General features: G+C 43.2%; 1 protein-coding gene across 1 annotated transcript in view; it reads left to right on the top strand.

Moving 5' to 3' along the window:
- LOC115458147 (zinc finger protein 300-like) overlaps positions 1–27,420 on the top strand; it is a 175,327-nt gene that overhangs the window by 134,563 nt on the left and 13,344 nt on the right. Inside the window, exons 8-9 of the mRNA XM_030188000.1 lie at positions 2,999–3,091; positions 24,368–24,475. Coding sequence (XP_030043860.1) covers positions 2,999–3,091; positions 24,368–24,475 — 201 coding nt within the window. The remainder of the gene's footprint in view (positions 1–2,998; positions 3,092–24,367; positions 24,476–27,420) is intronic.

Below are 27,420 nucleotides of genomic sequence, written 5' to 3'. Positions count from 1 at the left end.
AAGCCCCATTTAGAGTACTGCGTGCAATTCTGGGGACTGCACCTACGGAAAGATATAAACAGGATTGAGTCGGTCATAAAACACAAAGTGATAGGCTCATGAACCTCAACATTTATATGCTGGAAGAGAGGCAGGAGAGAGGGGATATGATAGAGGTGTTTAAATACCTCAATTACAGGAGATGAGCCTTTTTGAAATGAAGGAAAACCCTGGAATGAGTGGGCATATGATGAAATTAAGAGGCAATAGACTTAGGAGGTGGAGGTTGTGTAGACAGACTGTGTCAGAATTTAAGATAGCGTGGGAAGGGCACGTGGGAACCCTTAGGAAAAGGAGGAGTTAGTGGGTACTAAGGAACGGCAGACTGGATGGGATTTTAGCCCTTATCTGCTATCATGTTTCTATGTTCAGGCACTTTCTTCTTTAGGATGAAAAGTAAAGCATAGGGTTTTCCAGCACATTGTAAAGCCAAAGACAACATTATCGAATGTTATGGAAAGGGGGGGGGGGGGTTCCCCCCACGTTTTCCAAACCTGTAAAAGTGTTACTATAAAAACATCCTAGCCCTAAGAGGTTTAATGTCACTAACAAAACAGAATGAAAAAAAGATTGATCTGAAATGATAAACTTAAAAATAAAAAAGCTAAGGGAGAGGAATAAGAAGTGTTCTATATAGTAACATAGTAAATGACTACTACTACTACTTAACATTTCTAAAGCGCTACTAGGGTTACGCAGCGCTGTACAGTTTAACATAGAAGGACAGTCCCTGCTCAAGGAGCTTACAATCTAAAGGACAAATGTACAGTCAGTCAAATTGGGGCAGTCTAGATTTCATGAATAGGTATAAAGGTTAGGTGCCGAAGGCAACATTGACGAGGTGGGCTTTGAGCAAGGATTTGAAGATAGGTAGGGAGGGGGCTTGGCGCAAGTTTATTCCAAGCATAGGGTCCATCCAGTCTGCCCAACAAGATAAACTCATTTTACATGGTATGTGATACTTTATATATATATATATATATATATATATATATATATATATATATATATATATACCCGAGTTTGATTTGTCCTTGCCTTTCTCAGGGCACAGACCATAGAAGTCTGCCCAGTACTGTTCTTGTACTGTACACTGGCTGCCATCTTACTGCTCCATCAGCATCCAAAACATGAAAATCTTTCAGATTCCTGGTAAAAATTAACACTACTCTCCTGTATACAAAAAAAGAAAATCCATTCAGGCTAGTAAAACTAAAAATCAGCATTGTGCCTCAGCTGCAAAACAAACAATAAAAAAACAATTCTTCCCACCCTATGGGGTGATTGGCACCTGCCCTAGGTTAAGGCTCAGTAAATTTATTGCTTTGCTTTTAATGTAGGGAATTATTATCCTGTTCTGACAGTTATACTTTCTTGTCTCATTTTCTGGTAATGTTCTATCCACTCTCAAAACCTGATTGTGATATTAAATTGTTTTGAGGCTGGAAGATATAAACTAGCAACATTTATGATTTACAATTATTAGTTTGGGGAATGTGTTGGAAGCTATGAGACTTCATTCCCATTTAATCAATTTAACATTTGCTAATGGCATTTTTATGGCACAATAATTCTGTAGACTTAACGCATTCTGTTCATTCAGTCAGTGACACTGTCAGCTACTTATGCCCAAGTCGTCATTTTGTGAATGGCTTGGAAATATCCATCTTAAATCCTAGCACCACATTTGAGAACTTTGTAGTTTGGCAAGAAGAGATAAGATGTTACATAGATACAGTATGTAAAAGCCAGTTGTAGTAGAAATGGAGTTGTCATAATTTATTCAAGCCTGTCATCCAGGTAATTAGGATTGCGCTTCTGGTTAGTTTAATAAGCAAATGACTCCAAACAGTGTGCACAATTTCCGATATGAGAGCAAAGAAAAAAATAAATAGAGCAGCCTTTTTGCTGACCTACATATACAGATAGCAGCTGAATATTACTGACTATTTGCATATTTAGGTGGATTGATCACACTCTGTACTTGCTCTGATTCGACACTAAGAATTTTCAGCAGCACTATGGGCTAGATTCTGTATATGGTGTCTGAAAAATCTGCATGGAAAAATATTACGCCTAGGCATATTCTTTAAAGTATGCCTAAATTTTATAGAATAGACTTAAATTTCCGCTCAGTGGCTAAATTTGGTTCCGTCCATTTAGGCCATGTTTTACTTGGTATAAATCCCAATGTCTGAGGGTTCTTTTTACAAAGGTGCACTAGCATTTTTAGCACATGCTAAAAATAAACACGTTAGTCATCCATATATTTCTATAGGCGTCAGCCATTGCTTAGTGCGCGCTAATGATTAGTGCAACCAAAAACCGCTAGTGTATCTTATAAAAGGACCCCTAAATTAGGCGCAGTTCGGGTGTATTCTATTTTAGATATATAGGTGCATAGATTTTAGAAACGCCCACATCCCGCCCATAGCCACGTCCCCTTTTCAACTATGCGACTTAGAATTTAGATGCACCACGTTATAGAATACACTTAGCGAGTTGTGTGCATAAATCTTAATGGCAGTCAGTGCTGATAGTTGCTTGCTAACATCCAATTAACAGCGCTGATTAGCTAGTTAACCAGTTAAGTTATGCGCATTGTTATAGAATACACTTCAGTTTCTGTGCGGATTTTCAGGCGCCATATATAGAATCCAGGAGTATATGTATAGCACCACTGAAAATTCATGGGTAGGGCACTTAAACATTTAGCAGCCACCACTGAACATAAAGTGCTTTTGAATATTTGCCCGATAAATATTTTCCTTTATAGAAGTATTCTCTATGGAAGTTGAAAACCTGTGTTAACTGAAGTAACATTTTATTTATGGTGACTGTAAATATTTCTAGAAAATTGATTACAATTGCTAACATTTTGTCTTAATATTGATGACTTAAAAATGTTCAGAGGTGCCAGCAGTGGACAATTTTTATAAGCAAGTTTCTTTATTAACAGGCATTCCACTTAACAGACCTGACATTTTGTTAAGAATTAAGCAAGAAGAGGAAGATGATAATTTCAAAGGCAATCTGGAATCAGATAGTACAAGTGAGTAAGAATTCATACGTACAGATGTTTAAAACAAAGTACTGTACAGTTTTTTTTCCTTATATGTGAACAGCCACTGAGAATCAGAAGAAAACAGAAATTGCACATCCTACAATTCACTTCACCAGTAACTTTCTACCCCACATCCCCTCTCTTTTCATTTTAACTTACATCCACCCTCTCCTTTCCCCATTTTCCTTTTCAGACTAGAACCCACAGAAGGGTTGGGGCTGCTAAGGGGGCTATAAGTGTATGCTTGTTCAGACTGTACAGCTGACTAATGACTCATTTGATAGAAACACTGTTGTTTTGGGGGGGGGGGGGGGTTCATTCTGGAGGTGGAAATAAACACTGGGAAATTACGGAGAATTACTTCCATAATCCCTCATGTAAAGACCTGGCTGAAATGAGCACTTTTTAAAAAAAACTATATGTGCCTGTGAACTGGTGCAAAACTGAACAATGATATTTTTCTCATATATGTTTTCATTGTAAACTGGAGAATGCCAGTGTAGTTGTCGGACCTGCCCAAACCACAGCCCAATGCACTCCCTTGAAATAGTGGCTTTTATCTGCAGTCTACATATGGAGACACTTCAAAAATAACCACCTTAGGAATATTTTCTTTGAATGAGGGTCGGGGATTTGATATGTATATGTGCGTATGTATGTGTGTTTCAAGTTTATTAATTTTTTACTATACCACCCATCAAATGCCTTATGGACAGTGTACAATTGCAAATTTATCCAATAAACTGTTTAAAAAAAGAAAGAGAAAAAGAACTCCATTATGAATAGGAAAAGAGAGAGAGAAATGTAAGTACCAGAGGAACTGCAAACTATAGGAAAAGCAGTGCTATTACACAAAGTTGTTAGCTGTCAGCTAGGGCCAGCCAGTCTTCCTAGCATGCCTTTGTGATCAGCAGCTGTTCTAGGGGCTGATTCCTCCTTAATCTACTGTAATTCCATCAAGATCTTTCACCATTCCCCAAGTCATCGCCCCAAGGCATTCCCCAGGATATTCCTCAAGTCATCTTCCCAAGTCATCTCCCAAAGACTTACCAAAGTCATACTTCATGTATTTTCTCTGAGTTCTCCTCCTTATTTTCCTTATCCTTGTCTCTGAGGTGGCTAGATACAGACTCTTAGGTGCTGAAGGCCACAGTTCTTTTTCTTTGTTTATTCTGAGTACTACAATAAAGAAGATTTGCTTAAGTACTGAGAGTATACTGGTGAAGCTTCTGCTTGGAGATGGTTTATGCTGGCTGTTTAAGCTACAGTATACCTTACTTAGAACAGTACACTATATTTTTATTTATTTTATATGCAGGTATTTTCTCTACCCCTAGTGGGCTCAATCTAAGTTAAATGGGGAAGCAGGTGATTGTTTTAATAACTGCCCTATTTCAAACATTGTTTTTGACAAAGTTGATTGAACAGGTAGCACAGAATTTTTAAAGTTTTGTAGATAAGAGTGATATTTTGGATAAAATTCTGCATGGGTTTTAGAAAGGATATAGTCTAGCAACCCTGCCCACTTAATGAATTCCATTTTGCAAGGATTAGATAATTGTGCTTTTGACGTCATTTTATTGTCACTGTTGGTGGGAATAAATATAGGTAGAGTGATGATGCAATAGTTTATATCATTCTTAGATAACTAACAACAACAACAGTTGTCTCTGGGTATGTAATTTCTGATTGGTAACAATAAAAAGCAAATAGTGGAAAACCTCTCACTAAGTAGTGATCAGCATCAGTGTGGAGGAAAACCTCATATGCCCTAGCAGTGATCACACTGCTTATGTCAACTGGGCTGTGGCATAATGATGGATCAAAAAACTTCCACTCGTGTGCTGAAATCAATCATAAGAATGTGTTAATCAAAAACATCCAAAGCACTCAATATTGATAAACAGGGTGTAACTACACTTATCTCAAAAAGTGATGCCGATCACTAGATATAAAGTGAGAGGTTTTCCACTGTATGTTTTTTTTGTTGTTAGCACATTTGGTTGAGTGGAATTTGGTTCCCTTGTTTTTGTTTATTAAGACTTCTCATTGGTATCCACTGATAGGACTGACCCCTGCAGGACACCCTATATCTGCCATATACACAACAAAAACAAATTTTTCATGTGCTACTGGGCAAAAACCATTTGTCCTATACTAAATTCAGTGTGCGTATTCCAAATCCAAAGTCAGAATTGTTGTAACACGTCTGGAAATTTTGTTATGCATAAGTTTGTCCAAATGAATTAAGCACTTGGAAAGCATTGAATAATTTTTTACAGAACGAGGTTTACTCCAACAATTACCTGATCTACATCAAAGTTTTCGTAGTAAACAGTATATGAAAATGTAATGGAATAACAAAGTTTCAAAAAAGCCTCGTATTCCAGACTTCAGCAAGGCCCAGTACTGTTAAAAGTGCTTAAGGCATCTGCTTTTGCGTTTGTGACCGGTCATATTTTCCCGTTGCAAAAACCAGCAGTAGTCCCCCATCATGTTGGGATTCCAGTGGCCTTGATATCTGTTCTCCGTTGTAGAAATGTCTTTATGGAACCTCTCTCCATGTTCGGCACTTACGTATCCCAAATTGGGTGGGAAAATGTCAAGATGGGAATGTAAGAAATGCATTTTCAATGATATTCGGCAGCCAAGTTGTTCATATGCTTTAAGCATGTTGTCTACTAGTTCAGCTCGTCTGTTCCCAAGGAAGTTCTGCACTACTAGCACAAATGCATCCCAAGCTGCAAATTCCAGAGGGTTGAGTTTTGTTCTGAATGTGTCATCATGCATTAGTTTGTTGATTTCGAGGCCAATAAAAATTCCGGCCTTTAGTTTAGCCTCGGTTTTCAGTGTGCTAAACATCTCCTTCAAATACTGGAATCCATTTCCATCACGATCAAGTGCAGTTACAAAATTTTGTATTAAACCAAGTTTAATGTGAAGTGGTGGAAGATAAACTTGAAGTGGATCAACCAGTGATTTGTGTTGTACATTGTACCGACCAACTGTGTGCTCGACTCTGAAAGGCCACTGTCTCATTTTGTAATGATTTTTGTCATCACGACTGTTCCATAGGCACAAGAAACACATATTCTTCGTGTACCCTAACTGTAGGCCAAGCAGCAGTGCTACCACTTTCAGGTCAGCACAAATATTCCATTTATGTTCAGAATATTTGATCATTTTCAAAATTAACTCCATAGAAGCATGGGTCTCTTTCATTCCAACCCCATGAGCCAATGGAACAGATGGTTTTTCGTTACCATTGTGCAACAAGACAGCTTTCAAACTCGTTTTGCTAGAGTCTATGAATAGTCTCCATTCATCGGGAACATGTGTACCATCTATCTCCATCATAAAATGAAAATGGCGCCGAGTTAACAAGCCAGCAGTAGTCCCCCATCATGTTGGGACTACTGGTCGTTAGTCCTATTTCCTGGCTGTTACCTACCACCTTCGCCGTTTTTTTGCCAGGGTCTGCCCGTTTGTTGTGTCGGGGGTGCCTTACTGTCGTCTGCCTGGATCGCGGTTCGGGGTTGTCTGCTGTGCTTGGGCGGTTGGCTCCTGTTGGGCCTGGCGGCGGCCGTTGCCCTGCGCACCTGGAGGCAGGCTTCTCCTTCGGAGTGGAGGGGTGTGTCGGCCTGTTGCTGCCCAGGATTTGAACTGTTGGGGGCAGTCTACCCTGCTCGCCCTGATCCGTGCCTGTTGCCCCGTCGGCTGTTCCTGGGTTGGAGAGTGTTTGGGTCTGCACCAGCCACTCCGCTTCAGCGGGATCAAGACCAGCACATCAGCTCTCACACACCTTGTTTCTCCTACTCTCTCCTGCCTTTCTTCGAACAGTGTCAGTGTGCTAAAGGACCTAACTGGCTGCGGCCTGAGGAGGAGGAGTGTTCAGTCCTGCACCACTAAGAATTCCTCTCCAACTAACTGGTCTTAGTTTCTCCTTCCTGCCGTCATCCGTTATCTCTCACTGCAAAGCTTAACAAGTCACCTGCGCCCTGCGTGAGCTGGATTGCTGACAACCTGGTCACTCCACCTCTGAAAAATACAGTTCCCTAAGTCACGCTTGCTCAGCTTTGGATTCTGGATTGTTCTGCTGTGGTTCCTACCATGCTCACCTCTAATATCCTCTTTATTCTCTATTTTGTGACACTCATCCGCACTTTCTGCAGTCTTGTTTGACTGCAGTTCCATTCCCGTAATGATATCCACTCAGAAATTATCTAGTCTCTCCAATCGGAGCCCGGCGGATTTGCTCCCAGGCCTCCATTCAAGAGCACTTCAACGGCACACTTCTCAACGCAGCAGTACCCCCAAGCATCATTACCTTAAATACATCCTCTGCACATAGAGCCATCCGGATCTATATCAAAACGTTAAAGTGGGCTACACTAATGCTAGGTCTATGGTCAACAAGACCGAAACTATCTCAGACTGGCTCTCAAATGACAAACTTGACCTTCTCTTCATCACAGAAACGTGGATACGTGACTCTAAAGACCCAATTCTCCAATTCTGCCCCCCTGGTTTCAAAATTGTGCACTGGCCTAGTCAAGGAAAAAGCCTTGATTTATCACTCGGGCCTCAGAGTTGACTCTATAGCTGAATCCATATCGCCCCATCTGGAAATCGCTTCAGTCAAGGTTCACAGCACATCTCTTCATGATCCTCTATGTTGTATCCTGTTCTACAGGCCCCCGAAGAATTGGGCTGACAATCAAACCCATTTCATGGACTTTCTTTCCAACTCCTGCACCAATTTCTCCAATGTCCTCATCCTTGGTGACCTGAACCTTCATTTAGAAAATGAACTCTCACTTAATGCTCGTCAGTGCCTGAGTTTCCTCCAACTGCTGGATCTCCAATATCCCGATATGCATCCGACACATGTCAAAGGCCACACCCTTGATCTCCTTACTTACAAGTTCCTCAATGATACTATCCTTTGTCTGGCAAATACTAAATGGTCTGCCGCTCCGTGGACAGATCTCTACAAGCTGACCTTTACGATCAACTGGCGGAGGGCTGGCCAGCCACTCCCTGATGAGCCTACCTCTTACTATACACAAGGGGAAATCGACCTGGCATCTTTTTGGGAACAAATCTATAGGTGTGACTGGCAAGCACCCACAGCCTCTTTTGATTACCTTACACATTGGGATAACAGATGCCTCTGCGTCTTGGATGACCTGGCTCCTTTGCAAATTAAATCCTCCCGCCATCGCAAATCTAAAGCTTGGTTCATTCAAACTCCAAACTAGACGGCTGGAAAGAGCTTGGTTAAAGTCAAAAAGTAATCACGCCTTATCAGCCTGGAAGCAAGCCCACCGCAAGTACAAATATGCAATCAAGCAAGCCAAAAGAACTTTCTTTCAGAAAAGAATTCTAACAGTTATAAAGAATGCTAGAAAGCTCTACCGGCAACTGCACTCTCTCCTTGACACTTCCCCGATTACTTCACCAAATGAAAGCCTGCCGTCAGCAATTCAGTTGGCAAACTATTTTAGGGAAAAAATCCTGTCACTTCACAACTCGCTCCCCCTGTGTACCTCTAATATAGATGAATTTCTCACTGACCTTGCGCCTCCACAAGGCCAAAGTCCAGCTGACCACTTTTGGACTACCTTTGACACAATCTATACTGAGAAGGTCTCCCTAGCCATTCGCAAATTCTCTAAAACGCACTGCAAACTGGACAGCTGTCCAAACTACCTGCTCCAATCGGCGCCGGAGTGTTTTATTGCCGACTTCACCTCCTATCTGAACTTCATGCTCCAACAAGGGCGCTTCCCCACCGATCACGGTAGGATTCTCCTTACGCCAATCCCTAAGGATCCTAAGATCAAGCCTAGCATAATATCTAACTACCGCCCTGTTGCCACTATCCCGCTGCTAGTCAAGACTATGGAGCGCTTGGTGAATTCACAGCTCACTGATTATCTGGATAAATTCTCTATTCTCCATGCCTCCCAATCCGGGTTCCGTTCTCACCACAGTACCGAGACAGTTCTGGTCACTCTGCTTTCCAACTTTAAGAAGGAAATTTCAATTGGGAAAAATATCTTCTACAATTTGACATGTCCAGCGCATTCGACATGGTGGACCACACCCTCCTTACCCTGCTATCTGAATTCGGCTTTGGAGGCTATGTCTTAGAATGGTTTAGGGAATTTCTGTCTTGTCGGTCCTATCAGGTCAAAGTCCATTCTTCTGTTTCGCCGCCTTGGAGATCCCACTGTGGAGTCCCTCAGGGCCTCCCCCCTGTCACCTACCCTATTTAATATTATGATGTCTCCACTTGCTGCGGCCCTATCCAATCATGGCTTGCACCCATACATATATTCAGATGATGTAACTATCTACATTCCCTTCTGATCTTCTGTAACTGAAATCTCTGACGCCATACAGAATAGTTTTGCCATCTTGGCCAGTTGGGCGAGCGCATTTAAGTTCAAGCTAAACAAAGCTAAAACCCAATGTATCATTCTCTCCTCCAAGTTCACTAAATCTATCCCAGGCACGATTTCTGCACTGGGCTTCTCCATTCCTATCGCAGATAAACTGAAGCTCCTTGGTGTCATTCTGAATTCCTACCTGTCCCTCGACCTTCAGGTATCTGCTATTACGAAGAGAATGTTCCTCTCCATGCGCTCGATCAAACGTATCAAGCAGTTCCTTCTGTTTGACCTTTTCCGGACTCTAATCCATTCTCTAGTGTTGAGCCACTTTACTGCAATGGGATTTAGACTGGATGCAAAGAACTCGCCCTTAAACTCCAGACAGCGCAAAATACGGCGGCAAGATTACTATTTGGTAAACCTCGGTTTGAAACAGCAAAACCTCTGAGAGAGGGAGGAAGTGACATCACGGGGCTGAATGGCCGCTTAATCCCTGAGCTCCGCGCTTCCTTATCTCTTTTAAGGTGCCATCCGCACTAAAAATCCTCTCCACGATTCAAAAAAGAGCTGCACCGGAAGGGTGAACGATCCCGGATCACACCATGAGTAAAAAAAGCGGGACGCTACCACGAGAGAGCGAACGCCTGTCCACGAGGCAGGCAGATAGAGGCCCAGCTCGTCGTGTCTCCCCTAAGCCGCACAGAGTATCGGAGTCGGGACAGGCTTCGTCCCGGGAAGAATGCGCTGAGCCCGCCCCCGGGCAAGCGCTCCCGCAGGAGCTGACTAAATGCCTCGAGACGATCAGAGCAGAGGTCCTAGCGTCCAAGGAGGAAATCCTAGAACATGTGGACACCCTTAGCGTGGATTTGCGGGAGCTTGGGGGCAGGGTAGAAACCCTAGAGGAGCGAGCAGATGAACAGGGGGAGAAAAATGAAGAAGTGGACAGGCGGTTAAAACAGATGGCAGAGCAGGCAGAAGACCTACAGTATAAGCTTGATGATCTCGAGAACCGGGGACGTAGGCAAAATCTCCGGTTCCGGGGAGTGCAGGAAAATGGCGACAGAGAAGATGTCCCTGCTGTAGTGCGCGCCATTTGTGCACAGCTGATGGGAGATGAACTGGATGCTAACACAGTGGACATGGACAGGGCCCACAGAGCACTGGGGTCGGTGCAAGACAACAAGCCACGAGATATCGTGGTGCGATTCACTACCTATGCTTGTAAGGAGCAGATATGGCAAAAAGCCAGAAAGACCCCCAATTTGGAGTTTAATGGGGCGCGTGTGGCGATATATCAGGATCTCTCTGTGTTTACTTTGAACTTGAGGCGAACCATGAGGCCAGTAGTAGATATCCTGAACAAAGAAAAGATTCCCTATAGATGGGCATTCCCATTTGCTATCTGCTTCGAACTCAAGGGCGAGAGAGTTCGCTACCGTAATGTAGGAGCAGCGTGGAAGAGTCTATATGAAGCGGGATTTGCCCAGACAGCTACTGCGCCGGGAGGGATGGCCTCCTCCACTAAAACTCGCCTTCAGAGATGGAAGAGAGTGGAGAAAGCAGCCAAGAACACACGACCCCAGACCTGAGGATACGCTGCCAGATCGCCAGGAGAGAGTGCAGAGCTGGTGATAAAGGAAAGTGAAGAGTAATTGAAGTGGGAGAGGTGACAAGAGAGACTTATTAAGACTGAAGGATTAGGATGACAATGTGCATGAACATATAAAGGGAGGGGGAAGGAGTGCGGGGGGAGGGGGTGGGGGGTAGTTTCTATTTTTTACTCAAGACAGTTTTCAAATTGTTATAGGTTTGGCCAGTGGGGTTCCTTTCTCTGTGATCCCAAGTAGTGCTGTATGGCGCTGGTTGGTGGGTGGTGGATAGAAGATAGGGAGTGTTTGGGGGGGGGGAGGAAGGGAGACTTAGGGATGGGGTAGATAGGATGGGGGGGTGGGGTTGGAGGGGGGGAGGGACACTAGAGCAGGGCAAGAGTCTTCCATTTCTAGTTTGCCTTGGTCAGAGATTGTTAAATGGCAGATTTTAAGTTTCTCACATACAACATAAAGGGGTTGAACTCTCCATATAAAAGGCACGCCTTGCTGTGTGAATTGCAACTGATGAAGCCACAAGTGGTTTTTGTGCAAGAAACCCATTTTTTAACAAAGTATGAAGGACTATTGCGTTCTAAACAATACCCTCAGGTATTTTGTGCCTCTGCAGGGATGGGTGCAAAAAAAAGGGTTGTGGCTATAATGTTTCATAAAGATGTTCTGGTACAGATTTTACACTCAAGAAAGGATAGAGAGGGAAGGTTTCTTTTCCTGCATGTGATGCTGGAGCAGGAGGAGTACACGCTGGTCAGTGTCTATGCACCGAACGAGAGGCAGGAATGTTTTTTCCTGCGTCTCCGGAAGGAGCTGCAGGCCTTTGCCAGAGGTAAACTATTGGTGGCGGGTGACTTTAACGCCACCGTGCAGCCTGGGCTTGACCGGTCAGCTCCTCCTGCACCCATGGATCGAAAAATTTCTCAGGCACTGAAACAGTTCATAGACGAGATGGGACTATACGATGTGTGGAGATCTGGACATCCTAGAGGGAGGGACTACACCTTTTACTCTCATGTGCATCTCTCCTACTCTAGGCTAGACTGTATTTTCCTTGATAAAACAATATCTGAAGGGGGGGGGGGGGTGCCTCAACTATAGGTCACATATCCATCTCAGATCATGCCCCAGTCTGGATTGCTATTCCTTCTTTGAGGGAAGAGGTAAGGGAAAAGAGATGGACACTTAATAACCTTTTGTTACAAGATTCTGAGGTGGTAGCCGGATTTATCCCAGTTATGAGAGAATACTTTGATATTAACATGGAATCGGGACCGGCACTTGGGACTGTCAGGGACGCCTTTAAGGCGGTTTCAAGAGGGTATTTTATTAAACAAGCAGGTCAGAAGGCTTGGGTCCACAAGGCACGCTTGAGCCAGTGTATGGAAAAGCTAGGAGCCTTGGAGACTAGATACAAGATATCAGGCTCTGTTTCCGACCTCAGAAGATTGCTGCGTTACACGAAGACAGTTTGCAGTTTGTGCATGCTAGGCTTAAACAGATGTACTATGCCTGTACCAACAAGCCAGGCAGAATGCTGGCTGATAAATTAAGAAAAATGAGATCAGATCGACATATTTTGAAAATTAAGAACACTAAAGGGGAGGTACTTCAAAGATCAGCACAGATTAGAGAATGCTTTGCCCAATATTATGAGACTCTATACAGGGAGGATGCTGCTGTACAGACCGGGAAAATAGATGACTACTTGGAGGCCAGGGTATTGTCGGTTCTTTCGACACTCCAGAAAAAAGAACTGGAAGAGCCGGTGAGGGTGGAAGAGGTAGTTCAGGTAATCAAAGCGCTCCCAACGGGGAAGGTACCGGGCTTAGATGGCTTCACAAATGAGTTCTTTAAGGCATATGGGGTAGATTTGGCGCCATACTTAACGATGATTATAAATTCGGTGAGGGAGGGGGCATCTTTCCCTAGGACTATGATGGAGGCCTGGGTGGCGGTTATACCAAAACCCGGCAAAGATAAAACTGAATGTGCTTCCTATCGCCCCATTTCGATCCTTAATACCGATGTCAAAATTTTGGCTAAAGTGTTAGCGAATCGCCTGGGGAAGGTGCTCCCAAGTCTGATTCACCCAGATCAGGTGGGTTTTGTAGCCAAACGACAAGCATTAGATAATGTTCGGAGAACGATGGACCTTCTGTACGCGGCTCAGAAGAAGGCCCAGCCTATGGTGCTGCTTGGCCTAGACGCTGAAAAGGCGTTTGACCGGGTCCATTGGGGGTACTTGGAGAAGGTCTTACAGAGAGTAGGGATTGGCCAGCACTACAGAGCGTGGATTCAGGCGTTATATACGTCGCCGCGGGCCTGTGTGCGTATAAACGGAGGAAATTCTGGGGCTTTTCAGTTGGGTAGGGGAACACGGCAGGGTTGCCCCTTGTCTCCGCTCTTATTCGCTCTGGCAATGGAGCCTATGGCAGAGGCAATCCAAGAAAATAAGGATATTACGGGAGTGAGGGTGGGAGCGCAGGAGTATAAGATAGCATTATTTGCGGATGATGTTCTCCTCACCCTAACAAACCCATCAGTCTCTCGCCCAAACTTGGTGAAGGTGATAGAAGAGTATACTAGGGTATCTGGATATAAACTGAATGCGAGTAAATCACTGGGTTTGGCGGTGGGAGTGTCACCAAGACTAATGGACACACTGCGGTCGTCCTTTGCCTTTAAGTGGGAGGACAAACATCTGAGATATTTGGGTGTGCAGATCTCGAGTAACTTGTCTGAGTTGTTCGCTATCAATTACCTGGCATTAAAGCACGAGATTCAGAGGGACCTGGATAGATGGCAGTCGATAGGGCTATCCTGGTTCGGGAGAATAGCTGCAATTAAAATGAATGTATTGCCCAGATTCCTGTACCCATTCCAGGTTCTTCCCCTGAGGGTGGCTAGATCGTTTCTATCGGGGGTGCAGGACATTCTGAACAAATTTGTCTGGAATCAGAAGAGACCGCGGTTGCCCCGTGCCCTGCTGTATAAGAGTAGACGAGAGGGAGGAATGGGGGTGCCCAACTTGTTCTGGTACTACAAGGCGGCGCGGGCAGCGGTAGACTGGTTTAGGAAGGAAGAACATAAATTATGGGTGGATATTGAACAAGCATTGGTAGGTTCTCGGAAACTTGGGCACTTAATGTGGTTGGCGAGTAAACATCGGGGACGGGTGGAAAAGTTCCCTCCCACAGTACAAACTACCTTCTATTATTGGGATCTTATGTTCCCAGATCGAACTCCTCCAGTGTCGGGACTGGCACCGATAGTAGACAACCCCCTATTTGAACCGGGTATGGGAAATAGCACCTTTTGTAGATGGGCGGAACTGGGATTAGACATGATGGGGCAGATGCATGTGGGAGGGACCATTGTGCCTTTTGAGACTCTGGTGGAGGACTTTGGACTTCGACCAGAAGATAGGTACGCTTACATCCAATTGCAGCACTTTCTGAGAGGGCAGGTATATCAGGGATGCCTGAGGCGAGAAGTCCACTCGATGGAGGAGATGTGTGTAGATTTGAGAGGTACGCGAGGATTGATCTCCTCTCTATATGCTTACCAAGGGGTAGGCGCAAAGCCATCCATTATACATAGACAGAGGTGGGAGCAGGAGCTGCAGTTTAACCTACCGGAGGCTGGCTGGGTGGCGCTTGAACGGAGGATATTGAGATCCTCTACAGCAGTGGCCATGCAGGAAAGCGCCATAAAGGTCTTTTATAGATGGCATTTGACACCGGTCAGATTACACCACATGTTTGCCCAGGTATCACAACGCTGTTGGAGAAAGTGCGGGGCTGTGGGAACCGCAGGACATATATGGTGGTCATGTCCCAAGGCCCAGGCGTACTGGAAAGGAGTACAGTCACGACTTCAGGTATGGGTAGGCAAATCTGTACAGTGGCATCCTCTGATCTTCTTACTAGAACAGAGACCAGCGGGATTTACAATGGACCAGTGGGCACTACTTAGGAGTGCATTTGACTGTAGCCAGGATCAATTTAGCTCAAAGCTGGAAATCCCCAGTGGTTCCCCCAATGGTGAGATGGATAACTAAGGTACGATATGTATGTGAGATGGAGAGATTAACTGCTGAGAAAAGAAAAACCATGCCTAAATGGAAAAGGGTCTGGGAACCCTTTTTAAACAGATGTTCTGGATAAAGGAGACAACATTGGAGTGGAAGGACAGATGAGGGGGGGAGGGAGGAGGGGGGAGGGATTAGGGATAGGAAGTAGGTGAGATTATCCTGTTTATAATAAAAAAAAAAAAAAAAAGAAGTTTGAAGTAGTATAAGGTATGGTTTCAGCATGGTTCTGAGGTACAAGGGAGTGTTTGTGTGGCACTCTACTTTGGATTTAGTAAATGTGAGGCATATTATACTATTTCATTGTTATTTGTTTTGTATTTGGATGCCTATGCAATGTTGTGCTTATTTATGCTCAATAAAGACTTCTATAAATTTAAAAAAAAAAAAAAAACCTCTGAGAGAGAAGTTCCACTGGCTCCCGATAAAGGGAACGTATTGAATTCAAAATCTGCTCTCACCCACAAGATCATATACGGGGATGCTCCAGTTTATATGTTCAGCCTGATTGACCTCCCTCCTAGAAATTCCATGAAGCCGTCTCGCACTTAACTTAATCTCCACTATCCTAACTGCAGGAATCTCAGATACAAATTGCTCTTCGCCTCCACATTTTGCTTTGTGAGCTCTCGTTTCTGGAATGCTCTACCATCATCATTAAAAGAGACTACCGACCACACACTGTTTAAGAAATTCCTCAAGACTTATCTCTGTTGCAGAGCCTACTCCACTGTTACTTAACTGCCTGCCGTCCCTCTTTTGTTTCCTCTGTTGTTCCCCCTCCCCCATGTTGATCCCTATTCTCTGTTCCGCCCTGAATTATATGTTGTTATTTCTGTAGCTGCTGTTAGCCACATAGAGCCTGCTATGTTGGGAGTATGTGGGATATAAATGTTCTAAATAAATAAGACCATTTACATCAGTAAAGAAACAAGACATCGCTTTCCATCGCATAGTATGCAGCTAACTTGGTGTGTCAATGACGAAAGTGTGAAGTTGTGGTGCTTCGTTGTAGCAAATTCCATTCCCGAAGTCTAGAAGCTAGCAGTTCTGACTTTCATCTAAATCTGATTGGCTCAGCAAGTGTGGCTGACCCTCCAGTTGTTCTGGATCAGGAAATACATCATGCCAATCAACATCTTCTTCATCAGGATCAGAAGCATCAGTTTCAAATGCCGTTCCTGTGCAGGAGGGGCAGGCACTGGATTCTCTACATCGTGTGGTACTGGTTTAAGAGCAGACTCACAGTCAGGATACACAATTTGTGACTTGTTTCTCATTGAATATCCGGTGATTTTAGTCATGCAAAAATAACATTCTGAATGGTGATTTTTCTGCTCACACCAAACCATCGGCACTGCAAAAGCCATTCCTTTCCTTTTACCATTCAACCACTGCGTTAGCCCAGAGTAACACACAGTGCAACAAACATGAGGTGCCCAGCTTTTATCTTGATCTCCAGTTTGACAGTCAAAGTAATACTTGTAAGCAAGGCGCACTCGCTTTATCAGATTCTTGTGCTGATCAGTGCATTTGCCACATATTTATTTATTTATTTATTTATTTATGGCATTTATATCCCACAATATTCCCACCCATGGGCAGGCTCAGTGTGGCATACAATAGTTTATTAAGCAAACAATAATTCAAAATACAATATTCAAAGTCGTAAGAGGGAAAGAGAAATAACTGAGGAGGGAAAGGGAGAGAGGAGAAGGTGGCAATGTGTCGCAAAGATAGCCGTGGTTCAGAAGGATGTGGCGCCAGGCGGACTCACGGTGTATGCTCTACCAAAAAGGAAGGTCTTGAGTCGCTTCTTGAAGGTCGGGTGATCAGGAGTGAATTTGACCACTTGAGGCAGCCCGTTCCACAATTGAGTGCTGAGATAAGAGAAAGCATAGACGGTCTTATATTTTAGGCCACTAAAAGCTGGGTAGTGGAGATTGAGGTACGAACGAGCTGACATATGTAGCAGAAATTGTCCGGATCGTTAACACATTTGCGTTTATCCATCTTACCTTATATACTTACTGCTGACATCAGCCAGTAGATCTGTCTGAGCGCGTCCGGACAGGTCCGGGCATGTCCGTTGGAATATTTCCAATATATAATGCATTAATATTATAAGTGAATAGGCTTTGCATGTATAACTTAAAATCTAGATGTGTCAGGCAGATTTGGAGTTCATATTTGGAATTGGCGGGTTCAATTTAGTATAAATCACATGTTTTTCTCTCAGTAGCAAAATCATTATTGCGTTATTCATTAATACCTGCAAATTGAGAACTTTAGATATTTAATTACTTAGATTGCGTGTAAATGATCTATTCTCCCCTTTTTCAGCCAGCAAAGATGTAAGTTCTTTGAAGAGGTCGTTCCACACATCCACCACTCTCTCTGTAAAGAAGTATTTCTTGTGGAAGACGACAAAGCAGATCAGTGACAGAGTTGCATATAAAATATATTGCCCGACACAGGCCATGTTTCGCCCAGCAGAGCTGTCGGGTAACAAAAATAGAAAACAAAACAACAAGTATTAAAAATTAATATTAAAAACAGTAAAATCCGAGAATACATTAACACCATGACAGAAAACATCAAATGCAAAAAATACCTTCACATCTGCTCCTCTTAGTTTTTTTTTTTTTTTTTTAATTTCACCATTCTCATTTTATCATAGTCTCCTTTTTGAAAGTTAAACGCTAACGTATTGGATTTCCTGTTTATACTTACTCCAAAGCTAATATCAAATCTGATCATATTATGATTACTGTTATCAAGCGGCCCCATCACCATTACATCCTGCACCAGATCAAGTGCTCCACTAATAAATGAACATTGGAGAGCGTCTCCGTGCCAGAGCTCCCTTCAGATCATGTCACCCATATGTGAGGATATGTTTCCTGCTGTGCTTAGAGAACATCTGTTACAGGTGAGTGACTTTGCTTTCTTACACTACTTTTGGTGCACCTTCCTCTCATCCACTTCAACTTTTTTTATGTTCTTAGTGAGATAAAGCCTTCAAAACTGAGCACAGTACTCCAAGTGGGACTTCACCAATAACTTGTTCAATGGTGTTAACACCCATTTCTTCTGCTAGTTATCTCTTTCTCTGCAGCCTGGTATCATTCTGTCTTTGACCACTGATTTGTTATATTGTTTCACCACCTTAAGATCAGACACTATCATCTCAAGGTTCCTCTCTGATCCATGCTTATCATCCTCTTGCCCCCTATCACATAAAAGTCCTTTGGTTTTCTGCACTACTTTGCATTAAAATAACTGCCAGACCTTAGACTGGTTCTCCTGGAAGCACAGTTGGGTTTTCAGGATCACCACAATTAATACGTAAGAGATAAATTTGCATATATTGGAGAGCCATGGTATGCAGATTTCTTTTGCATATTCATTGTGGTATTCCTGAAAACCCGACTGTCTAGGTTTACCTCCAGGAGGTGATTGAGAAGCACCACTGTAGACCATTCTTCTAATTTTTGTAGATCACGTCTCATGTGTCCACTCCCTCATGGGTGTCCATTCTGTTGCAATCTTTGGTTAATTGTATCTGCTACTGATGTTCTGTACTGCCATGTAATTGTAAAACACAACTGTAATTTTTCCTATTAATTGTAAGCCACTTGTTTTTAGATAAATGTGGGATATAAGAATAAATAAATTAATAAAGGCAAACTTTTCGTTCCAGCCTTCGGCAATGTCACTCTCAAATATTGAATAGATTCAGTCCCAGTATCGATCCCTGTGGCACTCCACTACTCATCTTTCTGTGCTTATTGGATTTACCATCACCCTCTGTCATTGATCCAGTTATCCAACAAATCTCAAGAAGGGCAAGATTGAATGGGGGGAGGGGGTAAACAACCAGACACAGAAACAACATAAAATAAGGGTGAGAGATTTTCAGGTATTCATTCAGACTACTTTAAAGCTGCAATGAGGAGATCATGCTGTATTTATGTGCAGTGTGAGCAGGGTAGCAGGAGCACTATATTAGACAAGTGGAGGAGGAAACAACAGCAGAGCTTTCCTCCCAAGGAAAGGGACTACAAGTCCCAGATTCCCCCTGGAGGAAAAGTTTGCCCTCTGGTGGAAATGAGCTCAGTAAGAGATCAATATTGGGGAGAGAACTGCAGTCCCCAGAAACCACCAGGGCAAGGTAAAACCCATGACTCACAGGGAGAAGAGGGGGAAGGGAATGATTGGGAAATGAGTTCCAATCAATGTGATGAGCAGCAGCTACAGGAGGCAGAGGCGGAAGAAGCTATGGAGTGAGATAAGAATGACAGGGATAGGCAGAAAGGGGGAGTAGTAGAACTGATATACATCTCCGCTCTAGCTTGAGTCTCCAAAGGAAAGGTAAAAGCTTTATGGGTCAGGTTATTGCCAGACCTGTGTAAAAAGGGGGAGGAAAGGATAGCAGAGTTTGGGAAAAAGCTGTGGGAGAGCTTTACTAGCAAGCTATCTAGGCAGACTGTAAGGAGTAATACTAAGTGATTAGACTGTGATAAGCAGTGCATTTTTTCTAGCGAAAAAGGTGCCAGTACTCAAATGCCAGGCCACCCTTCGTGATGGGGTTATCACTGAGGGACCCACCCCATAATAGGCCCCCTGCAACCAGTCACAGAATCTATAACAAGGCAGAATTGGTGTGTAGAGCCTGAGCTTGTTCATTAAAATTTGGGGACCATGCGCAATTTTAGCAGACAATGGAAAAGGTGCCGGTACTCAGTACCCCCAAGTACCCCCTCAAAAAAAGCCCTGGTGATAAGTGAACCAAAGGACAGGCTACGCGGGTTTGAATGTCAAGATCAGTGTGGTGCAGCAGTATTGAGCACTAACTGTTACTGTAAACCAGAAGAGGAGGAATGAAGCTGTGTGAGCACTACCGATGTGGAGCAGGGTTGTGCTAAGTGGTTTGCTGGAAATTGATTAAAGGAAATCTGACTTGGAGAATCTATCCAGTGCCTTCTGGTTTTGTTTACTGAACTCCTGATAAAAGACCAATGGCACGCAGAAAGGGAGGGAACTGTAACCTTCCTGGTTTCGTCTGCTATCGTGGAGTAAGCGAGATAAGGAGACCCGCCCACGGCATAGAACTCCGGCTACTCCCCAGAGAAGCAAGCCAAGCAGGAGCCACCCAGGCCCCGGCTGGAAGGGAGACCCGGGGTGACAGTAGTCATTCATTGGGTTCCTTGAAAAAGTGTTTAGCAAAACATTGTTAGTATCGGGATCCTGTTAGGATATAGTATTATTTATTGAAGGCTGATTGCTGAAGACTGTTACATTAAAGATTTTTTGCTATAAATGACCATGAGTTTGATGTGGAATATATTCTGGTTCAGCTTATCAGAAGGATAAGTTTATTTTTTTTTTTTTAATTTTTGTTACATTTGTACCCCGCGCTTTCCCACTCATGGCAGGCTCAATGCGGCTTACATATTGTATACAGGTACTTATTTGTACCTGGGGCAATGGAGGGTTAAGTGACTTGCCCAGAGTCACAAGGAGCTGCCTGTGCCTGAAGTGGGAATAGAACTCAGTTCCTCAGTTCCCCAAGACCAAAGTCCACCACCCTAACCACTAGGCCACTCCTCCACTCCACAGGTTTGATTGCTTTTGAAGATGTTTCACTTCTGCTGTAAACATTTTAGAATAGCTTGGGCTTACTAGCAGGACTATGTGTGTGTGTGTGTGTGTGTATATATATATATATATATATATATATATATATATATATATATATATTTATATGTGTGTGTGTGTATACAGTGCAATCCGCTTAAGTGCAAGGGTCTGGGACCAAAGAAATGCATGCAGTTAAACCGGAGCATGCACTTAACCATTGTGACCCAAAGAAGCTTGACATCTGATAAACATATGTACAGTACTGTTTATTATTATACATACAGTATACAGTCTCAGTTAACTGACATTAGGCTTACCTGAAGTAATCAGTTATAGTCCTCTGTACACTCTTGGGTCTGTGAGTTCCATAGACTACGTCTGCCAGACGGTAAACACTGTCATAGCACTGACATCCAGTGGCCTCCAGATAGGCCCGCACAGCGTTGAGACTCTCCAGCGCTCTTGCAAAAGTGACAGGAGGAGGTTGTTGAATTTCGTCAGCATGTGCCTCGCTGCTCATTTCTTCATCTGTTCCATCGTCAGCCGTTGTTGCCTGTGTGTAGGCGCATATCTCGACATCAGTGCTGTCTTCAGCTGTTTGTAGATCGTAATCAACAGCTACGTAGCGATGGAACTCCTCTTCAGTAACACCGGCTGGGATGTCAATAACCTGTTCATCTGACGCGTTTGCAACAGCTGCATTTGTTTCGTTCCTCTCCTCATCCTTAACAAATCTTGCCCGCTTGTAGCAGTTCACAATGGTTGCCTGTGTAACATAATTCCAGGCTTCTTTCTGCATATGTAGGGAATCCAACAGTGATAGATTACGAGCCAGTTCAACAGCATGTTTGTCCTTGCCAGTCTGGTCATCCATAACGCTGATCAGACGACGTAGCACAAGAATCCGATATTGTGTTTGAAATTGGCTGTTATGCCTATAAATGTACTCACTCTGCTGCTCCCCAGTATCTCTCCACACTCGTCCATCCCTACACCCCTTCCCGTGCACTCCGCTCCATGGATAAATCCTTCTTATCTGTTCCCTTCTCCACTACTGCCAACTCCAGACCGCGCCTTTTGTCTCGCTGCACCCTATGCCTGGAATAAACTTCCTGAGCCCCTACGTCTTGCCCCATCCTTGGCCACCTTTAAATCTAGACTGAAAGCCCACCTCTTTAACATTGCTTTTGACTCGTAACCACTTGTAACCACTCGCCTCCACCTACCCTCCTCTCTTCCTTCCCGTTCACATTAATTGATTTGATTTGCTTACTTTATTTATTTTTTGTCTATTAGATTGTAAGCTCTTTGAGCAGGGACTGTCTTTCTTCTATGTTTGTGCAGTGCTGCGTACGCTTTGTAGCGCTATAGAAATGCTAAATAGTAGTAGTAGTATGCCCTGATCCATAGGTTGGATCAGAGAGGTAGTGTTTGGTGGCAGGAAGACCACCTTGACGTTAGACAGCCTGACATCATCCCCGTATGCAGCACAATTATCACAAGGCAGCAAAATCTAACGCTTTTGTGCCCGCATTCTAGTGTCTAACTTCTTTAGCCACTTCTTCCAAATTTCCCCAGTCATCCATGAATTTGCGTTAGCCTCATATGACACAGGAAGTCGCTTAACTTTCTTGAAGCAATGGGGCTGTTTGCTCTTTCCAATGACGAGGGGTTCCAATTTCTCACTCCCATCCATATTGCAGCAAAGGAGGATTGTCAGTCGGTCCTTCGATGTTTTACCTCCAGTAGTTTCGGCATGTTTGAATGCAAGTGTTCCATCAGGAATCGCTCGCCAGTAGAGACCATTTTCGTCAGCATTGAAAATGTCACGAGGTGCAAACTCGTTCAAGATGGTAGGAAGAACTGAAACAACCCAATTTTCAGCTCCAAAGTCATCAGCGTCTTGTTTCTCACCATGTTGTTTGTTGAATTTTATGCTGTTCCTCTCCTTCCATCTTTCCAACCATCCAACAGTGGCTTTGAATTCAATTAGTCCAAGACTTTCAGCTAGCTGATTAGCTTTCTCCATAAGCAGTGGACCACTGACAGGAAACTGTCTGCTCCTGACTTGAGAAAACGACCGAAGAGGAGCATCTTCTACATCCTCAGCTTTTCCCGCCCGTTTTCATTTCCTGTGTGGATTTGTATTGTTTTGCCAGTCTTCCAGAAGCTGGTCTTTCTGCTTCAAGACACGTGAAATTTGTCTGGGATTGACACCATATTCTTTAGCAATAGATGCTTGACTTTGTTTTCTAATTTTTTAAGAACTTCTATTCGTTCAGCCAGTGTTAGTCTTACCGTTCCGCCGCAATGACGACCCCAGTGTACGCCCTAACAACATTCTTTCGCTTATTCTGCCTGTGGCAGTTAGATGCAGTAAATTTGAAATCTCATTGGTTGTCACGCGCCAATCGGCTTCCATATTCCATGCCCGCGCTTATGCGGAGTCTTGAACCATGTATATAAGCGAATCTTGCACTTATCAGTGGTGCGCTAAACCGAAGTTTGTCCCCATAGAAATTGATGGTGCCAAAAACGGGACCGAAGTACGGCATGCAGTTAAATAGAGCATGCGCTTATCCGATGTGCACTTAAATGGAGTGCACTGCTTATATATATAAAATAAACTGTTTGAGGCTTCTGTAGATGGGGGACAGCGTTCGTGGAGATGTCCCCTCATCATTCTCTAATCCTCATTAATCTTCATGAACCCATCTTCTTTCAGCATTCACTAAATACATAGTATGTACCTTCACTCCATATACAGAGAAGAGTGAGTTTTGACCTAGCAGTTTCTTCCTGCTTTTGCACTTCAGCTTAATTGGAACTGGAACTAGTCAGAGGCACCATGAGTGCTCATTTTCAACTTTTAAATCTTATGCCTATTTCAGCCTAACCATCACAGCAGTGTTTTCATGTAGAAGCCACAAGCCATTGCATACAGATACACATGCTACATCTGGCCACAAGGTGCCACTGTGGCGTTATATTTCCTATACCCAGTGGAGGGAAAACTCATTAGTTTGAACGAAATTGGGGTGTTTTGTTGTTGTTGTTTGTTTTTTAAAGCTGAGCAAGTATGTAGTGTTGAAATTACACTGGATATTTATGAATAAGAGTAAAGCTTTCATCTTTGACTCTTAGATTAATGTGTTTATTAATAACAGTACACCGTGGGAAATAGCAGACAAACGAACAGTATATTTAAATGGAGAGCTGCACCGAATGCCAAACATGTGTTTATTTTGTTATCTGATATACACCATTATTGCATGGTTTATGGACTGCTGAAGAAGGCAGTTGGTCAGAAACACGACTCGTGTTGAGTCCTTTTTACAAGTTTGTACAATAAAGAGCTGTAAACTGCTGTGAATCTGTACCGGAACAACGGTCAGAATATAAGAACCAGATTAGATTAGACTTTTTGCTCATTTGTCTGGTATTTCCCACGGTGTACTGTTACTACCCATATTTTGTGAGCTCCCCTTTGGTTTTCTCTTTTGTTGATTTATATTGTTTTTGATAACAGATACAGCAGTATTCCATCCTGACCTTTCATTGTGGATTATGAAGGAAGAGCCACATTTTAGTGATGAGAATGACGCTGACTCAGAACAAGTTCTCATCCATTCCACAGGTAAGCAGCCTTTGGAGGATAAGTGATGATACCTTTGATTGGACTTTTATAAACATAAGAATGATCCACAGATGATATGCATTAGGTGATAGAAATCAGTAGACAGCTGGGTAATGTCTGTGCTTCTCAAGCATTCCCTTTTGTGTAGGTGAAAAATAACATATTCCTTGATGAACCATGCATGTGTCTTCTGACTATGAACTACAGACATATGTTTTTTATTTAATTTTAGAAAGAAAAAAAATCCAGAGTTAATAACATTCAATCCTGAAATTAACCAAGAACAAATTCCAGAATTCAGAAATCTAGAATATGAAAGCAGATCATGACCCTTTCCTATTGCAATATTGACCTCTTGCTTTGTACCATTATCTCTTCCAGTCATACATGCTTATCTAGTATGTCCCATACTGCCCTGCTGAACAAGAACACTACCTGCAGTAAATCACATTTCAAGGAAAGTGAGCTTTTCTAAACATTCCATTGCCAACCTGACAGAGGGAGGTCACCCCGCGAGATTTGATGAGGGGTTGGAGAGGGGTTTTGAAATGGACACAGAGCGCAATCCTTCAGGAATGCCAGATTAGAGTGATATATTGGGCGTATACCTCTCAGTCACACTTCTGTCGAATGGGGTACTTAGAATCGGCTCAATGTAGACAATGTGGTGCGACACATAATGATTTTTACCACGCCTTTTGGAAATGTTTGGCTATAACAGCTTTTTGGATTAGGATAGTCAAATTCCTAGAAAGGATTGGAGGGTGTAAGGCAAAGCAGCTGCCTATGTGCATTTTATTGGGATGTCAGCCACCAGTGGAGGTGGGCATGATTTATCAGAACGTATTGGCTCATATAGCTTTCCTTGTTGGTATGAAGTGCATCCTTGTTAATTGGACTCAGGAATTGGCCCCCTCTTTTTGGCAATGGCGGATTCGCTTACATGAACTACTTATGATGGAACTCCAGGACTCTCTGCTTAATCTTAAAACAGAAAGTAATTTCTATCTTACTTGGGTAGGATATATTAACACAATGTCTCATAAGGCGAGGAGTAATATTATCAACAAACTTGGAGCGCTGTCTAATTCTCTCTCAGCAACTAGTGGCAATTGACTGGGATTAAGGTTTTTCCCTCTTTGGAATTGGGAATGTGATGGTAGAGCAGACGCGGGAGGGGGGATTAGGAGAAGGGGGAGTTATAGGGGGAGGGAAGTAGTACTTGGATGTATCTCAGACCTTGTCTTTTTCTGATAAAGACACCTGCCGGAAGGGGGAGGGAGGGCTATCGGAGCACAGGCCCTCTGACTCTCTCGGTGGGGGTGTTCGACTCAGCATTCTCACCTGTCTTTAGTTCGATGCCTTTGTTTACTTGTTATAAAGTGGATATATGAAAGTTGTTGTAGTTCTGGGGGTTAAGGCGTTTGAATTTATGCTGTCATACCGATGGGGTGGAAGAGGCTGGTTTCTATAACAGGGGAAGGGAGGGGGGAGGTATTCATAAAGGTGAAAAACGATTGATGACTGGCTGTAATGTATTTATACTTTCTATATGTTTTCTTCATTGGACCTAATGTTGGGTCATGGATGTGTTATACTGCTTTGTCATCAATAAAAATGTTGAAATCTTAAAACAAATTGGAGAAAATATTTCTTCACTCAAAGTGTAATTAAACTCTGGAATTCGTTACCAGAGAATGTGGTAAAAGCAGTTAGCTTAGCAGGTTTTAAAAAAGGTTTGGATAGCTTCCGAAAAGAAACGTCCATAAGCCATTATTAAGATGTACGGGAAAAATCCACTGCTTATTTCTAGGATACTACCAGAACTCCTTGGCCAGACTCTGCTCGCTTCTCAAATAGTCAAAACCAATGTGAAATAGCAGAGGGTATTCAGCGGGATAGCTTAATAGATGAATTAACTACATGAGATAGAGTCTCATATAACTGACACAGCTATTTTCATTTCACTCTACGGTGAATCTTTACTTGGGTGTATATTTCAATAATTGACTCTTCCCCCACCTACCTATATCATATCTCTTTCAGGTTTCTCATTGACATGCGCATATGATAATATGATCAGTTTTGACATCGACCTTGAAGTAACTGTACACAGAAAGTCAAATACGTTAGCGTTTAACTTTAAAAAAGGAGACTATGATAAAATGAGAAGAACGGTAAAAAAAAAACTTAGGGGGGCAACTGAGAGAGTAAAAACTGTACAACAGGCGTGGACGCTGTTCAAAAATACCATCCTGGAGGCCCAGGCCATACATATTCTGCAAATTAGAAAAGAAAGACGGAAGTCCAAAAGACACCCGGCCTGGTTGAAAAGTGAGGTGAAGGAAGCTATTAGGGCTAAAAGAAACGCCTTCAGAAAATGGAAGAAGGAACCGTCTGAAAATAACAAGAAACAGCATAAGGAGTGTCAAAGCAAATGCAAGGCGCAGATTAAGAAGGCCAAGAGGGAGTATGAAAAAAAGATAGCATTAGAGGCAAAAAAACATAGTAAAAATTTTTTTCGGTATATTAAAAGCAGGAAGCCGGCAAAAGAATCGGTTGGGCCGCTGGATGACCGAGGGGTAAAAGGGGCGATCAAGGAAGACAAAGACGTAGCGGAGAGACTGAATGAATTCTTTGCTTCGGTCTTCACCGAGGAAGATTTGGGTGGGTTACCGGTGTCGGAAATGGTATTTCAAGCGGACGAGTCGGAGAAACTTACTGACTTCACGGTAAACTTGGAGGACGTAATGGGGCAGTTCGGCAAACTGAAGAGTAGCAAATCTCCTGGACCGGATGGTATTCATCCTAGAGTACTGATAGAACTGAAAAACGAGCTTGCGGAGCTACTGCTAGTGATATGCAACTTATCCTTAAAATCGAGCGTGGTACCGGAAGATTGGAGGGTGGCCAATGTAACGCCCATTTTTAAAAAAGGCTCCAGG

The sequence above is a fragment of the Microcaecilia unicolor genome, chromosome 14 (genome assembly GCF_901765095.1).
Source record: "Microcaecilia unicolor chromosome 14, aMicUni1.1, whole genome shotgun sequence".
NCBI lineage: Eukaryota > Metazoa > Chordata > Amphibia > Gymnophiona > Siphonopidae > Microcaecilia > Microcaecilia unicolor.
The sequence above is the reverse complement of the archived record's forward strand: the minus strand, read 5'-3'. Positions and strand labels throughout refer to the sequence as shown.